Source organism: Pan paniscus, chromosome 16 (genome assembly GCF_029289425.2).
Source record: "Pan paniscus chromosome 16, NHGRI_mPanPan1-v2.0_pri, whole genome shotgun sequence".
NCBI lineage: Eukaryota > Metazoa > Chordata > Mammalia > Primates > Hominidae > Pan > Pan paniscus.
This window is the reverse complement of record NC_073265.2, coordinates 69,355,789-69,377,270: the sequence shown is the minus strand read 5'-3', so window position 1 is coordinate 69,377,270 and position 21,482 is coordinate 69,355,789. Positions and strand designations below refer to the sequence as shown.

General features: G+C 37.7%; 1 protein-coding gene across 15 annotated transcripts in view; it reads right to left on the bottom strand.

Moving 5' to 3' along the window:
• The window catches only part of ZFAND6 (zinc finger AN1-type containing 6), an 85,813-nt gene that overhangs the window by 15,337 nt on the left and 48,994 nt on the right, over positions 1-21,482 (bottom strand). For 10 of the 15 annotated variants that reach the window (XM_034939264.3, XM_034939263.3, XM_055098935.2 and 7 more), the window contains 3 exons: positions 2,558-2,728; positions 1,229-1,337; positions 254-354 (listed from right to left, as the gene is read on the bottom strand). In XM_034939264.3, coding sequence (XP_034795155.1) covers positions 254-354; positions 1,229-1,337; positions 2,558-2,711 — 364 coding nt within the window. In that variant the 5' untranslated portion in view covers positions 2,712-2,728. Of the gene's footprint in view, positions 1-253; positions 355-1,228; positions 1,338-2,557; positions 2,729-16,391; positions 16,472-21,482 lie in introns of all 15 variants that reach the window. The other 5 variants (XM_034939265.3, XM_063596874.1, XM_055098934.2 and 2 more) reach the window with 1 other exon arrangement.

Here is a 21,482-nt window from a genome sequence, read left to right as displayed (position 1 = left end):
ATTCATTTAATTGTATTTTCCAAACTAAACAAATTTTGAATTTGCAACGTTTATGCTGATGATAAAATTACATGTAAGTGTGAAATGGCTCCCCAACATGTTAATTAAATACTTAAAGATATAAAGTATTGTGTTCTTAGGGAAAACAGAAAAATATGTATTTTAAGCTGGCAATTTTTTTATACATGCACCTAGGATAGCGTCTGGCCTATAATACTCAAATAACAAAATACACACTAGTTCATATACAAACCCTGCACATCTTCTGTTTCAGGTACTGCTTTGTCCACAGATGTACTGTCCAATTGAGAAGATGCTACAGATTCTGATAAAAGTGACTGATTTGATACAGGGCTAGAAAAGCAAAATATTTCATTTTAAAAGGTGATCTCTACACATGAACATTAATGTGACACAGTAAGAGTTCAACATATCTAAGTAGATGATTAAGATGAGAACACAGACATACTTTTTTAAAATAACTTAAACATAATCATAGAGCTTTAAAACTAGAGACCAATTTGGACCAGAATTTTACTGCCTTGGAAACAAAGCAACAGTGTATACGTCCTTTGTGTATTTCAAGTACCACATGAATTCACTAAATGAAAACTAGCATGATAAAGACATGCTTAAAGAACCCTAAGACAAAGCTGTAAATGATATTCTGGCATAGCAAAACTGAACATCTCCTATCATGAACTGGAAAAAAGGAACCCCAGTGTAGGAACTTAATATATTGATTCCTAAAAGCAGAATAAAAATGAAACCAGTATTGCTGTATGCAGGCTTCTAAATGATGTGACTTCAGAGTTAAAAAATATATATATACACATTACAATATAAACAAATGAGTACTACATCATGATATTAAACAAAGATAATCTGTGACAAGAGTGTATTTTTTTAATACACGGTAGTAATACTTGCAGAATAAGACTAACATTTCACTTAACATGCTTCCAAAGGACTTCAGGAGTAGGTCAGGATATATTATGAGAAAGAAAAAGATGCCTGAAAAAGAAATCTAAGACTTAAACGATAACCCCCGATCCCTCAAGGTAAAAGCAAGAAATTGCTTTTTCTAATTAGTTATAATCAGACAGATAAAATTTTAGGCCAGTTAATCTAAAAGTAGCTTTACATAGTTTTCCTTATTAATCAAACACAGAATATACTCTTTAGTTTTTATTAGCATTCTCATTAGAATTCAGAGACTACATCTTACCTGGGCTGCATAGATGAAGATGTAGAGTCTAATGTTGACTGGGCTTCTGGGACACTGCCATCTGTGCACTGAACTGGTAAAGATTCAGACAGACTACTGACAGAGGTTGCTGTAACAGTACCACATTTCGTATTAGTGATTCTATATGCTCAGCAGTCTAAGACCTTATCTAAAAAAATCAAAATCCATTTTCCACAGAACACAGTATAGAGATTTTCTTTTAATATGTAGTATGTTGGTTCATTATTTTTAGTTAAAAATTTTTCAACGGTTTGCCAGTGAAAAATATGTTAATTTTAAACCAAGAAGGAAACCATCTATAAATTGTATACATTAATAAACTCCTATTTCTTAGGACTGAATAGCACCCAAGCCCAAATGCTTTAATTCAAAAACATCTTCCAAGTACTAGAGTACAAATGAGATATTTAAATAAGATGACATAGCAGTGAAGAATATAGGTTCAGAATTAAAATCTATGCTCAGTACATTAGGTTATAAATGTAGATGATGACTTAATTTTAAAACAATTTATACTCATTTGATCTTAGCCTTAAGCAAATTTGGAGTTTTGGTAAAATGGTTGTAGGTTTTGGCTTGAACAGAAACAGACAAGATCTCACACACAATATTAAATGAACTAAGTAATAGCCTACACTTTCATTAACCACAAAAATCTATACATGCAGGCATTAACCTACATGAGATCTATCCTAAATGAATACACTGAACACTTTCCTTTTTGCAAAGCTTATACTTGGAATCTGCATGATCCTTCTTACACAAGTACTGAAACAAAAGACCACCTCAATTCCAAGAATATCCTTTGACACAAAAAGGCATAAAAAACCCTAGTGAACTGGGGTTGAACATCCCTTACTATGAGTTAATCCACGATACTCCTCCTTCCTAATGGAGTAAAGCTTCCTCTCAAGTCCACTGAGCTGTGGTTATCAATAATCCACTCCTTCCTTCAACAACTACTTGAGCTGTAAGTCACACCAGATAAAAGAACAAAGGTTCTTTTATCACTCTCTTCCCTTACTTTCCAAGATACTTGAGGTGTCCTCTCTATTTTAATAAAGTAATAGAATTCCACAGCCACAGAAATAAGATTATGGTATGAATTTACAGTATTTTCAATGAGTGATGATACTCATTCCTAACTCTTCACTACTGATTATAATCACAATGTGTAATGAGAAATTTTACTGATATGAATATGGTAATATAAATACAATGTGAGAGCAGAAAAAGGTATTGGATATACCGAAATAGCCACTTGTATTTCAATTATGCATATAGATGGGTTTTACTAGAATTACTTACCAGGTGGGCTTATTCTACCATTACTACTATTCTGTCTTTGAAGATGTTCTTTATAGCATACTGAACACATGCCATTTGTACGAGGGTTTCCATAAAATCCACAGCCAGTGGAACAAAGCATAGGCACTTGGCTGTGATTAGTTTCTTGAGCCATGTTCCTCAGTTGAACACCTGAAAATTACATAAAATTAGCAAAGAACTCAGACACATAACTTCCAATCACACATTATCCAAAACTGCTTTTATATGATAAAGAAAAAAACCCACATATATCAAACTATTCTACATAACTGTCCCAAGACATAGGGCTAAAAAGGAGAGAAAAATATAAAAACCAAAAGGACACACACTGAACTTTTTATCTCCTACCCACTCTACATAAGCCAAGTCTGTACAGGCTCAGAAAGTATAAAGAACTCCTAGAGAAAGAAATCTGTTTTGAAGACTCTACCCCCAGAAGGTTAAGGATAACTTATTAAGTCTAGCTCAGTTTGGACCCTCCTAGTATTAAGAGATATACATTATAAGTTTTGATGTATGTTATACTATCTAATTTCTAAGCATTTAAACTTTTGCTGGAAGTTCATGTGCTAATGTGCGTTATTTATTCTGTTTCAAAAGCATTTCACATAGTATCATTTCTGGTGAAGATATGGAGAACTCGGCTGAATGCTTGTAAAATGATAATAAATTGGTTCAATCTTTTTGGAAAGCAAGTTAGCAATTCACTTCAAGAACCCTGTAAAAGACAAATATTGCTATCTGAACCAGTCATTCCCCTTTAAGGGTCTTCAACAAAATGACTAGAGTATAATCAGAAAAAGAATAATAAAATATAAGGGATGTGCTTCACAGTGTTATTTATAATTTTTATAAACTGACAATAACATTAGAATGTATGTAGTTTTTTTAAAAAAAGCATGATATATAAATGACAAAAGTTATGCAGTCATTAAAAATATTTTAGAATACTTTTTGATTGAGGGAAATACCGATGATAAATGAAAAGGCATAATATGAAATGCGTATACTATATTTTGCCAATTAGGAAAAAAGGAGCACCCATTAATCATCAAAAAGGACAGTAATGAGCATATCCCAGGATGGTGAAGCTAGTGTTTTTCCCTGATTTGTACCTTTACTTTTTAAATTTTCTAAAATGAAAATATTACTTGCATAATTGGTGGAAATTTTTATTTTTTTAAGTATTTATAACTAAAAAATACTAAAAACTAACAGGACAGAGGCATTAGTCAGACAGGCAAGTGATGCTGGGACTGAGGGAATTGTTTGGGAACCACATGAAAGCAATAATCAATTACAGCAGATGGAAGAACCCCATGTGCCATTTCTCCCATAAAGCAACTGGTTCTTTGGCATGAATAACATGACAGAAGGTACTAACGGGCTCTCTTTCTTATTAAAAAACAACAATCTCCTAAGTGAAGGTTACTCCGAAATGGGTGTATATGTATTACAGATGAGTCTATTTCAAAGATCATGAAGAATGAGACTAACCAAAGAAGGGAAATGTTTTGCCACTGAAATTTCCTTGAACTGGTAAACACCCAAGGAAAGCATTCACAGTTTACTGTTAGCAACTTGATTTCTCTTCCCCTACATTATCTGAAGACTGTTGATGGGTAGTGAGGATTTATACGTATTTCAGAACCAAGAGCAATAATGCACTTGACTGAATTATGATGCAGGCTTAGCATCTGCCTTTTAAAAAAAAAGTCCTAAAACTGTTGAGAATAGTTAAACCTTTAGCCTATGAACACAATTTGGGATTTTGGCAAGCATCTTTCTTATTCCATGATGACAAGTCATTTCAGAATCCCACCTTTGCCATCTTTCTTTTTATAAATGCTACTTTAGAACCCTCTTTCTTCTACAGCCCTGTAAAATATATACATATGTATATATACATACATACACACACACATATCACATTAAAAAATAATCAGTATAGAAATGCTAATGTCAAATATTTTTGGGTTTTTCCCCTTTTTTGCCTATTTTATGAAGAATACTGGTCTGCAGCTTTCTTTATGTTTATCTGATTTTGGTATCAGGGTAATTGCTCAAGGTCCTGTAGCTAATTAATAAGTGATGGAGGCCGGGCACGGTGGCTCACAAGGTCAGGAGATAGAGACCATCCTGGCTAACATGGTGAAACCCCATCTCTACTAAAAATACAAAAAAATTAGCCGGGTGTGGCGGCGTGTGCCTGTAGTCCCAGCTACTTGGGAGGCTGAGGCAGGAGAATCGCTCGAACCTGGGAAGGCGGAGGTTGCAGTGAGCCGGGATCACACCACTGCACTCCAGCCTGGGCAACACAGTGAGACTCCGTCTCAAAAATAAATAAATAAATAAAATAAGTGATGGAGCTGGGATTCTATGTATATATATGTGTGTATATATACATACACGTATATATAGTATGTATGCATATACGTATATACATACATATATACACACACGCACATATATATACATACACACACACACACACCCACACACACTCAATTCAATACCTGGATTGAATCCCAGCTCCATCACTTATTAAGTCGTCAATGATTCTCAAAGTATGGTTCACATACCCCTATAGAGGTCAAAATTGTTTTCATAATAATACTAGTGAGTTATTTGCCTTTTTCACCATATGGACAAATGCTGCTATAGCAATTGTGGGGGAAAAAAAATAGATGAAGCCTTATCAAGGAGCCAAATCAAAGCAGTGGCACCCAACTGTACTAGTAGTCAACTCTTCATCATCATGCTCTCACAGTAAAAATTGTTAATTTTACTAAATCTTGACCCTGAATACACATCTTAACATTTTACATGACAAACCGGGAAGCATGCATGAAGCACTCCTGTTGTGTAAAGAAGTATGAAGACTGAAGAAAAAGCACCGTGCAACTGTTTGAGTTGTGAGCTGACTGAATTGCCTTTTTCATGGAACACGTTTCTTATTTGAAAGAATGACTAATAAACTGGTTATTAAGACCTGAGTATTCAGGCTGGGCACGGTGGCTCACGCCTGTAATCCCAGCACTTTGGGAGGCCAAGGCGGGAGGATCACGAGGTCTGGAGATAGAGGCCATCCTGGCTAAGACATTGAAACCCCGTCTCTACTAAAAATACAAAAAATCAGCCAGGCATAGCAGCAGGAGCCTGTAATCCCAGCTCCTTGGGAGGCTGAGGCAGGAGAATGGCATGAAGCCAGGGGGCGGAGCTTGCAGTGAGCCAAGATGGCGCCACTGCACTCCAGCCTGGGCAACAGAGCGAGACTCCGTCTCAAAAAAAAAAAAAAGAGTATTCAGTAGACATTTTTGTAAATGAACAAAGTGCACTCATCACTTCAAACATCTAATAGTATTTGTTATCAAAGACAACAGTCAAGTGAAAAAAACCTTGACAAGCATCTCCAATATTCTGAGAGTTTCTGATAAGATTCATGGTGATATTAATTAAATGTGATTAGTTGCTACTATATCAATATTTGAAATATCATCATAAGACACTGAATCAGTATTTTCTAAGCAACCAATGTTGGTTGCTTAGCAAGAAATAGTAAGAAATTACTCATGAACAGAAGATCCATTCAAAGTGAAAAGCCAATGAATTTTAATTTAACAGGACAAAAAGTTTTATATGGGGGTATCCAATCTTTTGGCTTCCCTGGGCCACAGTGGAAGAATAATTGTCTTAGGCCACACATAAAATACACTAATACTAACGACAGTGGATGAACTAAAATAAATAAATATATAAATAATGCTTTAAGAAAGTTTATGAATTTGTGTTGGGCCACAGATTGAACAAGCTTGTCTTGTATGGTTTCAATTTCACACTGCAACCATCCTTTAAGAAACTATCGTCAAGTTTTAGTGTAATATCAAAGAACCTCTAATTATCTGATAATGTTATTAAAATATTCTTTCCAAATACATATGAGCCCAGATTTTCTTTATAACACTATAACAGATTGAATGCCAAAGCAACTACTAGAATGTTGTTATTAAGGCAGACTTTTTTAAAAATCTGCAAAAATGTGTTAACAATGCCACTCTTCTCATTAACAAGTGTGGGGGAGAGGAAAGTGGTTATTTTTCATAAAATATTTTAAAACAAACTAGTACTTAAAACATTTTCTCAGCTTTAATTTTTAATATGATTTCACTAGATATAACTCTCACACACAAAAGCCCTTCGGGATATTTACACCAAAATTTTGAGAATCCACTGCTTATAAAACGTGCACTCTCAGTATAGATAGTTTGCCCCTCAAGGGAGAAAACACTGATTTTTGGAGGAAAGGGTCACAAAAACCCTTACTCTTGTATAAAACACAGATATACATAAAATACATAAACAGACCTGCAATATCTCTCTGGAGTTAAAATCTTCTGGAGGTGGGGGCCACTTAAGAAAAAAAAAAAAAAAACCTAAAAAGGCTCCTTAGGGAAAAAATAGAGAAAAAAGACTGGGGAACTCGAGTCTAAACCACCAACTATGCTATACTGCTTATTAACAACATTAAAGTATAAGAGAGGAATTAAAGGAACTCTCCCAATGATACTGGTAAATATATGGCTAGCAACCAAACAGTAAAAAGATAAATATATTTCCATAAAAACTCAAGTAAAAAGTCATAGATGAAAGTACAATATGACCACTAAGCTTTTCATTACAATTACTTCAAAACATTAAGATTAAAGTTTGAAAACTTGTAACACTACCAATTTTCCCAAGTCAAACTGCCTGCACGGCATCAAATTAACAATGATTTTCATAACTCAAGAGGCACAAAGGGTTTCTCACAGGATTCTTAAAAAAAAAAAGAATCAGTCTTATTTATTAATCGTTAGACCATAAAATGTACCTTTACATGAAGAGTCAGAAAGACTGAAAAAGACGAAAAACCATAAAGAGTAATTTAGTTTATCTGAATGTGTAATGGCATAGATGGAGTAGCTACGAAGAAACTGGAAGTCCTGCCTCCCTCCCTTTGCTACTATACCTTTTTGGGGCAATCAGTCTGGCATTCAAATGATCAGGGAGGAAAAGGGATAAGGGGAGAAAAGGCAGAACAATTCCTTAACTGCTTCATTGTTGAATTATAAAACCACAAATCCAGAGACAGAGAGTAAGATCACTCTACCAGACACTTTAAAAATGATTAGCATGGTATAATAAACAAAAGCCTATGAATTGAAGAGAATTCATAAAATGTGACTTTTGACTGTTCATAACATTCGTAGTCAAATCCCCAACCTATTACTCCCTCTAACATCCCAGACAATACTTAACAGTTATTCAGAGTTTACTATGTGCCAGGAACTCTTTTTATTGTTTATTTATATCTCATGTAATCCTCTCAAGAACCCTATGATGTTGGTGCTGTTGATATCCCTATTTTAAAAACAAACAAAAAAAAAATGATAATCAAAAAGACTTAGTAACTTGCCCAAGTTCCCCTATCTGGTAAGCAGCTAAGTCAGTGTCTTTTGATCTAAAAAACAAAACAAAACAAAACAAAAAAACAAACCAACAACAAAAGAGAGAACTGTCAAAGTCCATCATATCCCTGAAAACCTATAATTTTCTGAGCATTCATTAATTCTTATTACTTTCATTTAAGTATACCTTTTAAATTCCATTTATTTATTCAATGTTAACATATTATGCAGCTTTAATTAGCTAAAACCATGCTCTTGAAAAAATTTGTTTTTCCTTTATGTCTTTTTACCTAGGAAGTTCTTAGCAGGATTAAAAATTCAAGATTAAATGCTTTAAGACTGTAAAGAAAATTCATTACCAATTATTAAAATTCTGACAAAAGAATAGTAATGATGGCAACATAAACTCAATTATAACAGCACACACATGTCAATTAAACCTACTTTCCTGTGCTTCCTTCCCTAAAGGTAAGTCACCATGTTCCAATAATTTTTATTTTGAAATGTTTCACCCTCTTTTATTTTCCATCCCAACTGTGGTTCTCATTGCTTTTCATACCTGGGTTATTTTTAACAGTTTACTGCCCCTCCTCCTAATACATTTATTGAAATTCTCCTAAAACACCCAGTTCTCATCATATTACTTTGGTTTTAGTTTGTATAATAATTGTCCCAGAGAGGAGTACTCAACCTAGCATTCGTGCTTCACATAATTTAACCCGAGCAGCCTAATTTCCCTAGAAACTATGCTGTATGTAAACAGAATGGGCTTGGAGTCAGGTTGGCAGCAGCTGGAATCCCAGCTTTGCCATTTTATTACCTGTAAAAGCTTGGACTTGTTACTAAATTTCCCTGGTTTCAACTCTCTAAGAGGGCACTTACATCACTTATCTAACCAGATTAAATAATGCATATGAAAAGCATCCAAATAGTGTGTGGCACATAGCAAAGTTTCAATAACTGTTCTTACTCTATTCTTCCTAAAAGCAGAGGGTCTTTTGCTTCCATCTGATTGAAACAAATCATGCTCACTCTTGGAAACAAGCTTCTAGCTCATATTGCACCTTTTTTAGTATATCCCATCTACCTTTGTACTCTGCTTGTAATAATCCTATCTATTTCAGGAAATCAGCTTAAATTCTATTTCTTCTGGGCCCCTTTCTGACCACCTCAAGCCTCCTCTACTCTATATTCTTAAGGAAGCTGCTTGTACCACTCTTTTGGGGCACTTAATTGTACCATTACTCAAATACTTCACTGGTATACAACTCTGTTCCCAGCTAAACTCTAAGTTTCTTCTTCAAACCCTCTTTATGCCTAACATGAACCCCACAAAATATTTTGTTGCGTAAACACACTTCATTATTGTCACAAGTATTCGTGTCAGGCAAAAAACGGCTATATTCTGTTGAAAAGGGGAGAAAACTGATGTAGAATGTTTCACACTGCAATATTCATAATTTATATAATGAAACAGTTATTCAGCAAGAATGACCAACAGCCCAAGGCAGTTATAAAATGCATACTTTTTTTCACTTCATTCTTTTTCTCCCTCCTCCCGAAAAAAATAGGGAGAAAATATAATTTATAATGATGAATTAGTCCAAAGAAGTTGTGAACTAGCAAACGTGAGTTAAATCTGACCCATAGCCATATTTGATTGGCCAGTACCTATTATTTTTTAAAAAAATTAGTTGCTAGCATTCAAAAATTGGGGAATGTCACATAATTCCAGATTTCTTCTGTTGAAAAATAGGAAGATCTGACAATATTGGACTCATGTTCCTCAAATTAAAACCCATCAGCTAGGGCCCTACTGGGCAGAGCCTGTACTCTTCAATTCAAGACCACCTTCAATTTTAGTTATCTGACTGATCTTATAAGTTATCTTTGGCCTTTTCATTTTGGGACCTTCACTAATAATTTCAAGAAAAGAAAAAAATACACATAATATGTCTGGTTAAATAAGAATGCACATTAAGCTTTCAACTAGTACGACACCGCAACACAAAGTGTTACACAAAGGTAAGACAAGCTCCTGTCACACTCCGCCTTTTTTCAAATCACTGGAAAACTAACCACTCAGAATGGGTGAATTCTCTTTGCAATTGTATCAAATGGATCCCAGAAGAGTGCAAAATAGGATTTATGGTACACTCTAATTTTTTCTTATTAACTGATCAAAAGAGGAATTACCTAACTTGGCATAGGTGCTTGAGATTAGTGTTTCCTGTTGCATACAGTAATTCCGAGTTCTGAGCCTTCAGGTCTCCAACTATCACATGGGTAATAAACAGACATGAGGGATGGTAAGGGGCAGCAGTAACCTTTTTGCAGAGATGATAAAAAAAAATCTGGCCAGGTGCAGTGGCTCACGCCTGTAATCCCAGCACTTTGGGTGGCTGAGGCAGGTAGCTCCCAAGGTCAGGAGTTTGAGACCAGCCTGACCAACACGGTGAAACCTTGTCTCTACTAAAAATACAAAAATCAGCTGGGCGTGGTGGCACGTGCCTGTAATCCCAGCTACTCAGGAGACTGAGGCAGGAGAATTGCTTGAACCCAAGAGGCGGAGGTTGCAGTGAGCCAAGATCACGCCACTGCAATCCAGCCTGGGCAACAGAGCGAGACTCTGTCTCAAAAAAATCCAGGAATGCTCATAAAGCCAACAGATCAGAAAGTATGACTTGATACAAAACACTTGGGATGAATGCTAGTCAGTCTGATAAAAGTATAGGGATTTTGGACTACTGTACTGACTGTGCTTTGTAGTTTCTCTGCATAGCAGTTTTTTGAGATGGAGTTTCGCTCTTGTTGCCCAGGCTGGAGCGCAGTGGTGCAGTCTTGGCTCACTGCAACCTCTGCCTCCCAGGTTCAAGCAATTCTCCTACCTCAGCCTCCCATGTAGCTGGGAATACAGGCATGTGCCACCATGCCCAGCTAATTCTTTATTTTTAGTAGAGATGGGGTTTCACCATGTTGGCCAGGCTGGTCTCGAACTGCTGACCTCAGGTGATTCACCTCCCTCGGCCTCCCTAAGTGCTGAGATTACAGGTGTGAGTCACCATGCCTGGCCTATACAGCAGTTTTTTCCAGATTTCTTCTGTTGAAAAATAGGAAGATCTGACAATACTGGACTCATGTTCCCCAAATTAAAACCCATCAGCTAAGGCCCTATTAGGCAGAGCCTGTACTCTCCGATTCAAGACCACCTTCAATTTTAGCTACATGACTGATCTTATAAGCAATCTTTGGCCTTTTCAATTTGGGAATATTCACTATTAGTTTCAAGAGAAGAAAAAATACACGTCTAGTTAAATAAGAATGCACATTAAACTTTGAACTAGTACCACAGCACAAAGTGGTAAGATGAGCCCCTCCCACTTATAAGAAAACTTTATTAAAAACTTATGAGAAAAATTTCCTTATAGCAATATGATATATCACTATATACTTATCCTATATTGCTATAGTTATACCAGTAAAATAAATCTCACCAAGAGGCCACTGTATTGTTTGCATCTGAAGATAGATTCTAGAAAACTTCTGATTGACATTCCTATCTTAGGTGGCTACCGGCAACTCCACCAACCTCAGATTGAAAATACAGTATTCCCAGGATGTGAAACCTGTCAATAAGGAAGACTGACTTTTCATACCCAAATGTATCGCAGGGTTGACTGCAAGAGTTAAGAACCCACAAATTCTGGTGTCTGCAGGGGTGGGATGAGGGGGGTCCTGGAACCAATACCTGCAGATACTGAGGGATGACTGATATATGTTCATCACCCAATGAAGGGAAAGGATTAGAAAGGCAATATATGTCTCATCCAAATGTGTATCTCCAGACATGATTTATATGGAGTTATAACCATGATGTGATAAATGATAGTAACACTTTTGGTACAATCCCATCTCCACTTAGAACACCAAGCTAAATATATCTGTGGTGTCTTAATTATGAAATTACTCAACAATTGAATCTGAAGGGTATCTGTATTACTGAAGCTGACAGCTTCAATCTGCCTACTATGTTTTCTTTCCTTGCTCTTTTAGGTAATAGAACATCTATTTCTTGCAGGAAGACCATTTCATTTGCTTGGGTAGGCCTGACCCCTCCCATCCCAGGGCCAGGCCTGTCTCAGGGGTGAATACCTGAGCCAAGGCTGGGCATATGAGAAGCTGAGCCTTTCACTTTCAGATCTGCAATCCATCTAGAGTTGATTTTCTTGGTATGGAATGAGGTTAAGAGTTAAGATTAATGCTTTTCTCCATATGGATATTTAATTAACCCCAAATCATTTACTAAAATGATCATCTTTTCCCTACAGTCTCATCTTTGCCCACACATTAGGCCTCATACATGTATGGGTCTTTTCCTAGGCTCTCTATTCTATTCTACTCGTTTATTTCTCTATCCTGTTCTAAATTATACAGTTTTTTTGGTATCTAGTATCAATCTTCCTCATGATTGTGTTGGCTATTCTTGGCTCTTTGCATTTCCACATAAATTTTAGATTCAGTTTGTCAATTTCCACTTAAAAAGTAAAAACCAATAGGATTTTTATTGGAATTGTGTTGAATCTACAGATGTGCAAATACTACTGTATATCTCTCAGTTTATTTAGCTCTCCTTTAGATTCATAATGTTTTATAGTGTTCTGTGATGAGGTCTTGCATATCTTTTAGATATTCCTAGGTATTTGTTTAAAATCTACTATAAATGGTATATCTTATTTTTAAATGTCATTTTCTGTCTGTTTGTTGCCAGCCTCCAAGGTGGTCTGCCCCAATTCCCTGAGCCTCCTGGTAGTCAGGCCTCATGCAGTTCCTTCCCACATTTTATCAGTGTTGGTCTGGGAGATCAACAGAATACCATGGAAGTAATGGCATGTCTTCCAAGTCTAGGGCATAAGAGACACTGTGGTTTCTGCTTTGCTTTCTTTCTCTCTTGGTAACTCACTCTGGAGAAGCTGAGAGCCATTTCATAGAGAAAGGCTCATGTGACGAGTAGCTGAGGTCTCTGGCCAACAGCTATATGAGTGAACCAGGAAGCCGATCTTCTCTAGCCCTGATCAAATCTTTGAATGACTGCAGCCTTGGTTGACATGTGAACTGCAACCTCGTGAAACACCCTGGGCCAAAACCATACAGCTGAGGCCCTTCTATATTCCCAACAGAAACTGTGTGAGATAATAAATATTTGTTGTTTAAGCCAGTGAATTTTGGGTTAGTTTCTTATGCAGCAATTGGTAACATAGCTTCTGGTATATATATCTCCCTGCTTCTTGCCCCCCTATACTTTATTTTCAACACAGCAGCCAGTGATCCTATTAAAATCTAAATCAATCACACTGCTTGCTTACTCAAAATCTTCCAGTGGCTTCCCAACTTACAAAGCGTTAAAAGCCAAATTCTTTACCATGACTTAAAGGCTCTTCATGATCTGGTCCCCCATTACATGACTTCCTCTTTTACTCCCCTTCCTACCATACACGCTGCTGGGTATGACAGGTATTTTCCTGTCTGAGGCCTTTGTACTTGCTATTCCTTCTACTTTCCAGAAATCCTTATGACTAGGTTCTTCACCTCCTTCAGGTCTCTGCTCAAATGTTACCTTTTTCAAGGAGGACTTCCCTCACCACCTATTTAAAATTGTCCCCAGCATCAATTCCGGTTTTATTTTTCTTCAACGTCCTTATCCTAATCTTAATTTACTATTATATTGTGTCTCCCCTTTGCTAAAATGTTACCTCCCTAATGGCAGGGATTTTGTCCATTTTGTTCACTGATGCTTTGAATAATGCTTGGTAAATGGTAGGCATTCAATATTGATTGAATGTATGAATGAAACTGCCCTGCCACCTTACCTGCACACCACCACTAGTAGCCAAGGATTTATCCCAAGGCAAAAAACGAGAAAGGCTCCTTTTAAAGAAATTGAATTTGCTGTTTAAGAAGAGATCTAGATCTGTCAGCAAGGTATGCCACCTATGACTATACAGTTCGTGCACTGAACAAAGATGCCTGCAGGTGCGGTGGCTCATGCCTGTAATCCCAGCACTTTGGGAGGCCGACAAGCAAATCACTTGAGGTCAGGAGTTCAAGACCAGCCTGGTCAACATGGTGAAATCCTGTCTCTACTAAAAATACAAAAATTAGCCAGGCGTGGTGGCAGGCGTCTGTAATCCCAGCTACTCTGGAGGCTAAGGCAGAAGTGCTTGAACCCAGGAGGCGGAGGCTGCAGTGAGCCATGATCGCACCACTGCACTCCAGCCTGGGCAACAGAGTGAGACTCCAAAAAAAAAGAAAACAACAAAAAAACAAGGATGCCTGGCCTCATGCTCCAAGCTTTTGGACATCTTTTCCATTCAGCCTGCTCAGAAAGAGGTTCATTTAGCAATGTGACTAATTTAGCATACCAAACAGTAATTTTATAGTAAAATTAAGTTGCAGTGAATTTCATGTTCTCAAACTGACCTAGGTTTCATATCGCATACCTTAAAGAACAAGGCATAGTTTTTACCAGCACAAGGCCACCCAATATTCTTATTTGCAAAAAGAGGAAACCCGTTCAAATTTTCCCACGGGCTTCCACATTCAGGGACATTCATTCTCTTTCTTCTCAAGATTATCACAGATCGATCGATCTATCTATGCCTTTTTATTCCCTCTTTGCCCTTAAAGCTTTTAATTCAACTATGTAGACTTTGTACTTCCCCCCACCCCCTCCGACCAAAACCTTTTAAAAAATCTCTTCTCCCCCTAAGGCAAATCTTCAATTGTAAATGAATGTCCTTCCCTAATTTTAAAGTTTAATATATGGTCATTCTCTAAATTTATATCTTTTCTGCTCATGAAACTGCACATTTTTTACAGAAGAAAACTTGCTTTACCATTTATTGAGCAATACTTATATAGAACTTTATGTGCCAAGCACTTATAAATACCAATCCCTTTAATCCTCATAATAGTCCTATGAAGTAGGTACTATCACCACTCTCATTTTACAGAGAAGTAAACTGTTCAAGGACACACAGCTAGTAAGTGAGGAGCTGGGATTCAACCCAAGCAGTTGGCTGGAGTCCACACTCTAAATCAGTAGTTCCCAAAGCATATCTGTGGACTCCTGGGGATTCCTGAGATCCTTTCAGAGGTCCCTCCCCCTCCCCCCTGCCCTCCCAACCGCATCTTCTCCCCCCCCTTCCCCTCTCTCCTCTCCTCTCCTCTCCTCTTTTCGACAGAGTTTTGCTCTTGTTGCCCAGGCTGGAGTGCAGTGGCACGATCTTGGCTCACTGCAACCTCCGCCTCCCAGGTTCAAGTGATTCCCCTGCTTCAGCCTCCTGAGTAGCTGGGATTTACAGGTGCCTATCATCATGATTTTTTGTGTTTTTAGGAGAGACAGGGTTTCACCATGTTGGCCAGACTGGTCTTGAACTCCTGACCTCAGGTGACCCACCCGCTTCAGCCTCCCAAAGAGCTGGGATTACAGGTATGAAACACTGCGCCCAGCCCCTATTTTCACAGTAACAAGAACTTGTTATTCGTCTTATTCACTGTGTTGACATTTGCATTGGCAGTGTAAAAGCAATGAAGGGTAAAACAGCTAGAGCTTTAACATGCCATTAATGCAGTGGCACCAAACCATACTATAATAGTATAGTTGTCGTTATATGACAAGGATATGTCACATAATATGGTGATGTCATTAGGTAATGACTACCTAATAGTAGTCATTATATTCATCACCATACTCTCACAGTTAAAAAACAAAAAACCAGTTTCACTTGCTGAGTATTCCTGATGAAACAAATTATTTTTACTAAATCTATTTTTTTTTTTTTGACACAGAATTTTGCTCTTGTTGCACAGGCTGGAGTGCGGTGATGCAATCTCGGCTCCCTGCAACCTTTGCCTCCTGGGTTCCACTGATTCTCCTACCTCAGCCTCCCGACTAGCTGAGATTACTGGCGTCCGCCACCATGCCTGGCTGATTTTTTTGTATTTTTAGTAGAGACGGGGTTTCACCATGTTCGTCGGGCTGGTCTTGAACTCCTGACCTCAGGTGATCCACCCACCTCAGCCTCCCAAAGTGCTGAGATTACAGGCGTGAGCCACTGCGCCCGGCCCTTTTATTAAATCTTGATTCTGATTACACTTCATTGTATTTTTCCTCTTTCACCTATTTTGAGATACGTCACCCCAGAGTAAAGCCTTCCTCATTCTAGTTTCTTATACATATACTGGAAACTGAAGTCTCTATCCTTGCAGAGGTTTTGGGCACACAGTTCTTAATTAGTCTCCCATTTCAGGGAAAAGGGTTACTGAGGAAAAAGATACCTACACAAATTCAGAGGAAAACAACTTACTTGTAATAATCAGCACTGTCCTTCAACATGAATTAAAATATGCATAATGAGCAAATAATAAGTTTCTAGGCACGAAGAGCCTATAATATGAAAGCAAAAAAAAAAAAAACAAATTTAACATACAGAAAAAATTATTTGGTTTTTTCAGAGTTATATTCCCAGCACTCTAGATTACGGCTGGCAAATTTTTTCTCTAAAGCACCAGAGAGCAATTATTCTAGGATTTGTGGGCCATAGAGTCTGTCACAACTGCTCAATTTCGCCTTTATAGTAAAAAAGAAGCCACAGACAATAAGTAAATGAATAGGAATGGCTGTGTTTCAATAAAACTTTTATTTACAATAAGGGGTTACTAGAATGGATTTGGTGAGTGGGTCATAGTTGGCCAATTCCTGCTCTAGATTAATGCCAGGCACATAGGAGGTACTCAAATACATGCTGGATGAATAAATGATTTCACAACTATTTTGGTTAGAGATATTATCAGGAAAGACATAGCAAAATTCCATGACTATAAGCAAGTACTTTCTTTTGTCATAGCTCTTTGTTCAAGGATATCCTGATAAACTTATCGTACCTATCACTCCGCTAGCTATTAAACACTATAAAAGATATTTAGGACACACAGTTCTGCTCTCATCAATGTAGGTACAAGAACAGAAATACTAATGTCTGATTTTCACGTATCTGCACAAACATCACATCTAACTCCAAAATTACAACTTTATTAGCCACAAAACCACAAAATGTTAAGTATCAAAACCACAAAGTTTTAGAACACACCACTCTCACTTCATAGAGGTATATAAAAATGGATGCCAGAAATGATTGCAAGATATTTCAGAAACTGATTTTCTTTCCGTTAAAATGTAACACACCTTGTAGGGATGACTAACAAATGCATCATGAAAGGAAGTTTAACTACAAATCACTACAAAACAACTGTTATATATACAGGGACAACTTGATGTGTAGTAAAAAGAAAAAAGAACTGACTCATCTTCAAGGTGGTTGTGAATATAAACTTCCTACTTAGATAAGTGGTTAGCCTGAAGTACTTCATTTAAGATAGTTATGATGCCTGTCCTTTCTAACTCATAGAATTTTGAGGGGGTCAACTGGGACGGTGATTGTGAAAATACTTTAACCCGTAAGTTGCAATATAAAGCTCAGTTCAGAATTGGGTGGCTTATTTAAGTCACATATCTGCAGTTCATCATGAGAGAGAGAGGTTCAAACTGTCCGCTATTTAATAGTAGCTGCAGTCATAAATCCAAGACTCCTTATTTACCCATAGCTCACAAAGGGCAGGTTCATAAAAGTTCTCCTTGCCACAGAGACAGTAATCACCTGTTAGGAGATCTGTGAATAGGCCTCACTTCTACCTGAGATGATACCGTTTTTTATTAAAAGTGTGATGGAATGGTTTCTAACATCCTCCTCTCAAAAGTTTATAAAATGATGTATCAATTACTTTGGATAACTGGCAACAAAAATTTACTACGTGCTTACGCTCAATATTTATAAATGTAAAGGAGGGATAAAAGCAAGTATGTGGTCTACCAGGGGAGACTTCTGTGTGCCTAGACTATAGGATAGTGGGAAATGATCTTAGAATAAGGCCACATCACAAAATCTGTGTTTCCATGCTAAGGAGTCTGAACTTAAACACACAAGCAACAGGGAATCCCACCACCTTAGAATGAAAAGGGGAGCTTTTTAGAACAAGTGCTGTTCACTAAATATTACTGTTTTTTATATACTTTAAATTGCTCTGAAAAGAATTCTAGGTGACTTTAAAAATGCATGCTGTATGATATCAAAAATAGGCAAAAATAGTCAATCCAAGTAAAAATGGTTAAAAAAAATAAGTTAGAAATACTGTCAATAAATAAAATGTATGCCCATAAAGGCCTATTTGCTAATTGGAAGCCATTCAACTCTATTATTTCAAGGAGCTAATGCAAAGAAGAATATGACTACTTAAGAAAAACAAAATCAGCGACTCAAGAAAAGTACAATGAAATATTACCCCAGATAACATAAGAGGATTTCATCTATAGTTTACAACAAGTAAAACACAAAATGATATGGTCAATAATACCTGAAAAGTAAAATGTAAGTTTCTGGGATGGATGGATGGATGGATGGATGGATGGATGGATGGATGGATGGATTGACTGACTGACTGATTTGAGACAGGGTCTCACTCTGTCGCCCAGGCTGGAGTGCAGTGGCGCGATCTCGGCTCACTGTAACCTCTACCTCCCAGGATCAAGCGATTCTCCTGCCTCAGCTTCCCAAGTAGCTGGGATTACAGGCGCACACCACCATACCTAATTTTTGTATTTTTAGAAGAGACGGGGTTTCACCATACTGGCCAAGGCTGGTCTTGAACTCCTGACCTCAAATGATCCACTCGCCTCAGCCTCCCAAAGTGCTGGGATTATAAGGCGTGAACCACCCACCCAGCCTCTGGGTATTTAGTTCTAATATAAATCAATAGTCTCACGGCCACCTTCAGTTAACAGCCAGTCTTCATGGAGCCAGAGTTAAAAATAAAATCCGGCCAGGGGTGGTGGCTCACGTGTGTAATCTCAACATACTGGGAGACAAGGCGAGAGGACTGCTTGAGTTCAAGACCAGCCTGGACAACACAGTGAGATCCCCGTCTCTACAAAGAATAAGAAAATTATCTGGGTGTGGTGGTGCACAGCTGTGGTCCCAGCTACTCAGGAGCCTACGGTGGGACTACCGTCTGAGCCTAGGAAATTGAGGCTGCAGTGAGCTGAGATCACACCACTACAATCCTGCATAGGTGACAGAGCAAGACTCTTGTTTCTTAAAAAAAAACAATAATAATAATGAACTTATCATTCAGGCTTATCATTTAGGCAATCCTTCATAAAGTTTATTTCTCCTAAGTGTGTGCTTTTGTTCTATCAAAGATTGCTGAGGCAGAGGAAAAGGGTAGGGAGAAAGCAGACTGAGAAGGCAGAATGGGTTACAAATTTCTGCTTCAAATAGAACAGTTCGTTTTTGGTGTTTTCACATACCTGGTTTCTGCAAAAGATTTCAATTAAATAAAGGGGCTCAGATGGCTAAAAAATTTGGACACTTTAAGTTCTTGATTAAGAGCAAACTCAACAATGCTCAACAGTAAGCCAATCTGAGGTCGGGCTGATATACTATACCATGAACACTTCAGAGCATATCTAGGCCGCTAGTTACAAGAGTTAAATTTCAGTCAGGCACTTTGAATTGAGATGTTCTGAGTGAATATCCACAAGTTACCAATTAATCCCACCAAATTCTCCAAATTTTTTCCCTAAATTAAAAAAACCAGGTCAGGAAACTACACAATTAGGTATGTATTAGAGTAAGTGCTCACTGAAAATGTCTACTCACTATTATGTACTAGGCCCTGGGCTAAGCACTTTATATAGATTATCTGACTTAGGCCTCACCAAATCTGTATAAGGAAGGTAACATTCTCACACACGTTCCTTTGTAATCAGTTGAAGAAACTGAAGTTACACATGCCATTCACTGCCTCCCTACTAACATTCCCTTCTAAGACAATCTGTATACCTATAAATCAGCTCTTGCTGACCTTTTAGTACCATGGGATAAACCCTCCAGACAAGCTGATTAGACCTGGATGAACACTGACCCAATGAACCTATCTAAAGTCATGGATGGAGGTGGGGAGGAGACAGAATAGCACACACATAAAAAGTACCAAGGCTATATACTTGCAATTCAATTACATATGATTTTCCAAAGATTTTTAAAATAATCCTTTTTTCTTTCCTTAGGTAGAATGGATTTCTATTTCCATGTGTTCTGGTCCCTGACTAGAATCCAGTAAACAGTGATTTCTTTTAGAACATAACATTAATACCTTGTTCCTATCCTTTGGTATCTCCCCTAACACCTACACTATTTCTAAGCACAAAGTAAAAGTGATTATCAGTGCTGAAATCTAGACTACTTTTAACCTTTAGTGGAATCATCTCAAACAGATAAATTTATCTCACAATAAAACCACTAACTGAAACCTAGTCCTTCCTGAAAGACTCTAAATTAATGTGCCACCCATAACATTGTTAGTCTTCAAAGGTGCTTCTAGATAAGAAATCTACTAGCATTTAAATGTAAAAATCAGTTTTCATCTCCATATCACATATAAACAGATGGCTCACTTTAATCTGAGAAGCAGTCACTGACAGACTTCAATACTTGCAACACTGCTTGACTCAACTGTCAATACCTTTATTCAAAAGTAACTGCAAGGCTGGGCGCGGGGGCTCACACCTGTAATCCTAGCACTTTGGGAGGCCGAGTGGGAGGCAGGTGGATCACCTGAGGTCAGGAGTTCGAGACCAGCCTGACCAACATGGTAAAACTTTGTCTCTACTAAAAGTGCAAAATTAGTTGGGTGTGGTGGCACACGTCTATAATCCCAGCTACATGGGAGGGTGAGGCAGGAGAATCATGCCACTGCACTCCAGCCTCGGCAACAAGAGTGAAACTCTTATCTCAAAAATAAAAATGAAAAATAAAAATAACTACACTATAATAAATTTTATAAATTGTTTAAAAATCACTTTATGGCCGGGCGTGGTGGCTCATGCTTATAATCCCAGCACTTTGGGAGGCCGAAACAGGCGGATCACGAGGTCAGGAGATCAAGACCATCCTGGCTAACATGCTAAAAAAACCCCGTTCTCTACTAAAAAATACAAAAAATTAGCCGGGCGTGGTGGCAGGAGCCTGTAGTCCCAGCTACTCGGGAAGCTAAGGCAGGAGAAGGGCATGAACCCAGGAGGCAGAGCTTGCAGTGAGCCGAGATCGCACCACTGCACTCCTGTGCACCGCACCACTGTGGCCTGGGCCACAGAGCAAGACTCCGTCTCAAAAAAAAAAAAAAAAAATCACTTTACATAAAACCCAGAGAAAATACACCTAACCTTCACCAAGATTCTTGAAGAAATATTTTTTGCTTCCTCTTCTCTTTCTTGGTGGAGTTATATCTGATGCAAGAACCAATCTTTCATGTTCCAGACAAAGAGAACTGTGTCATCAATA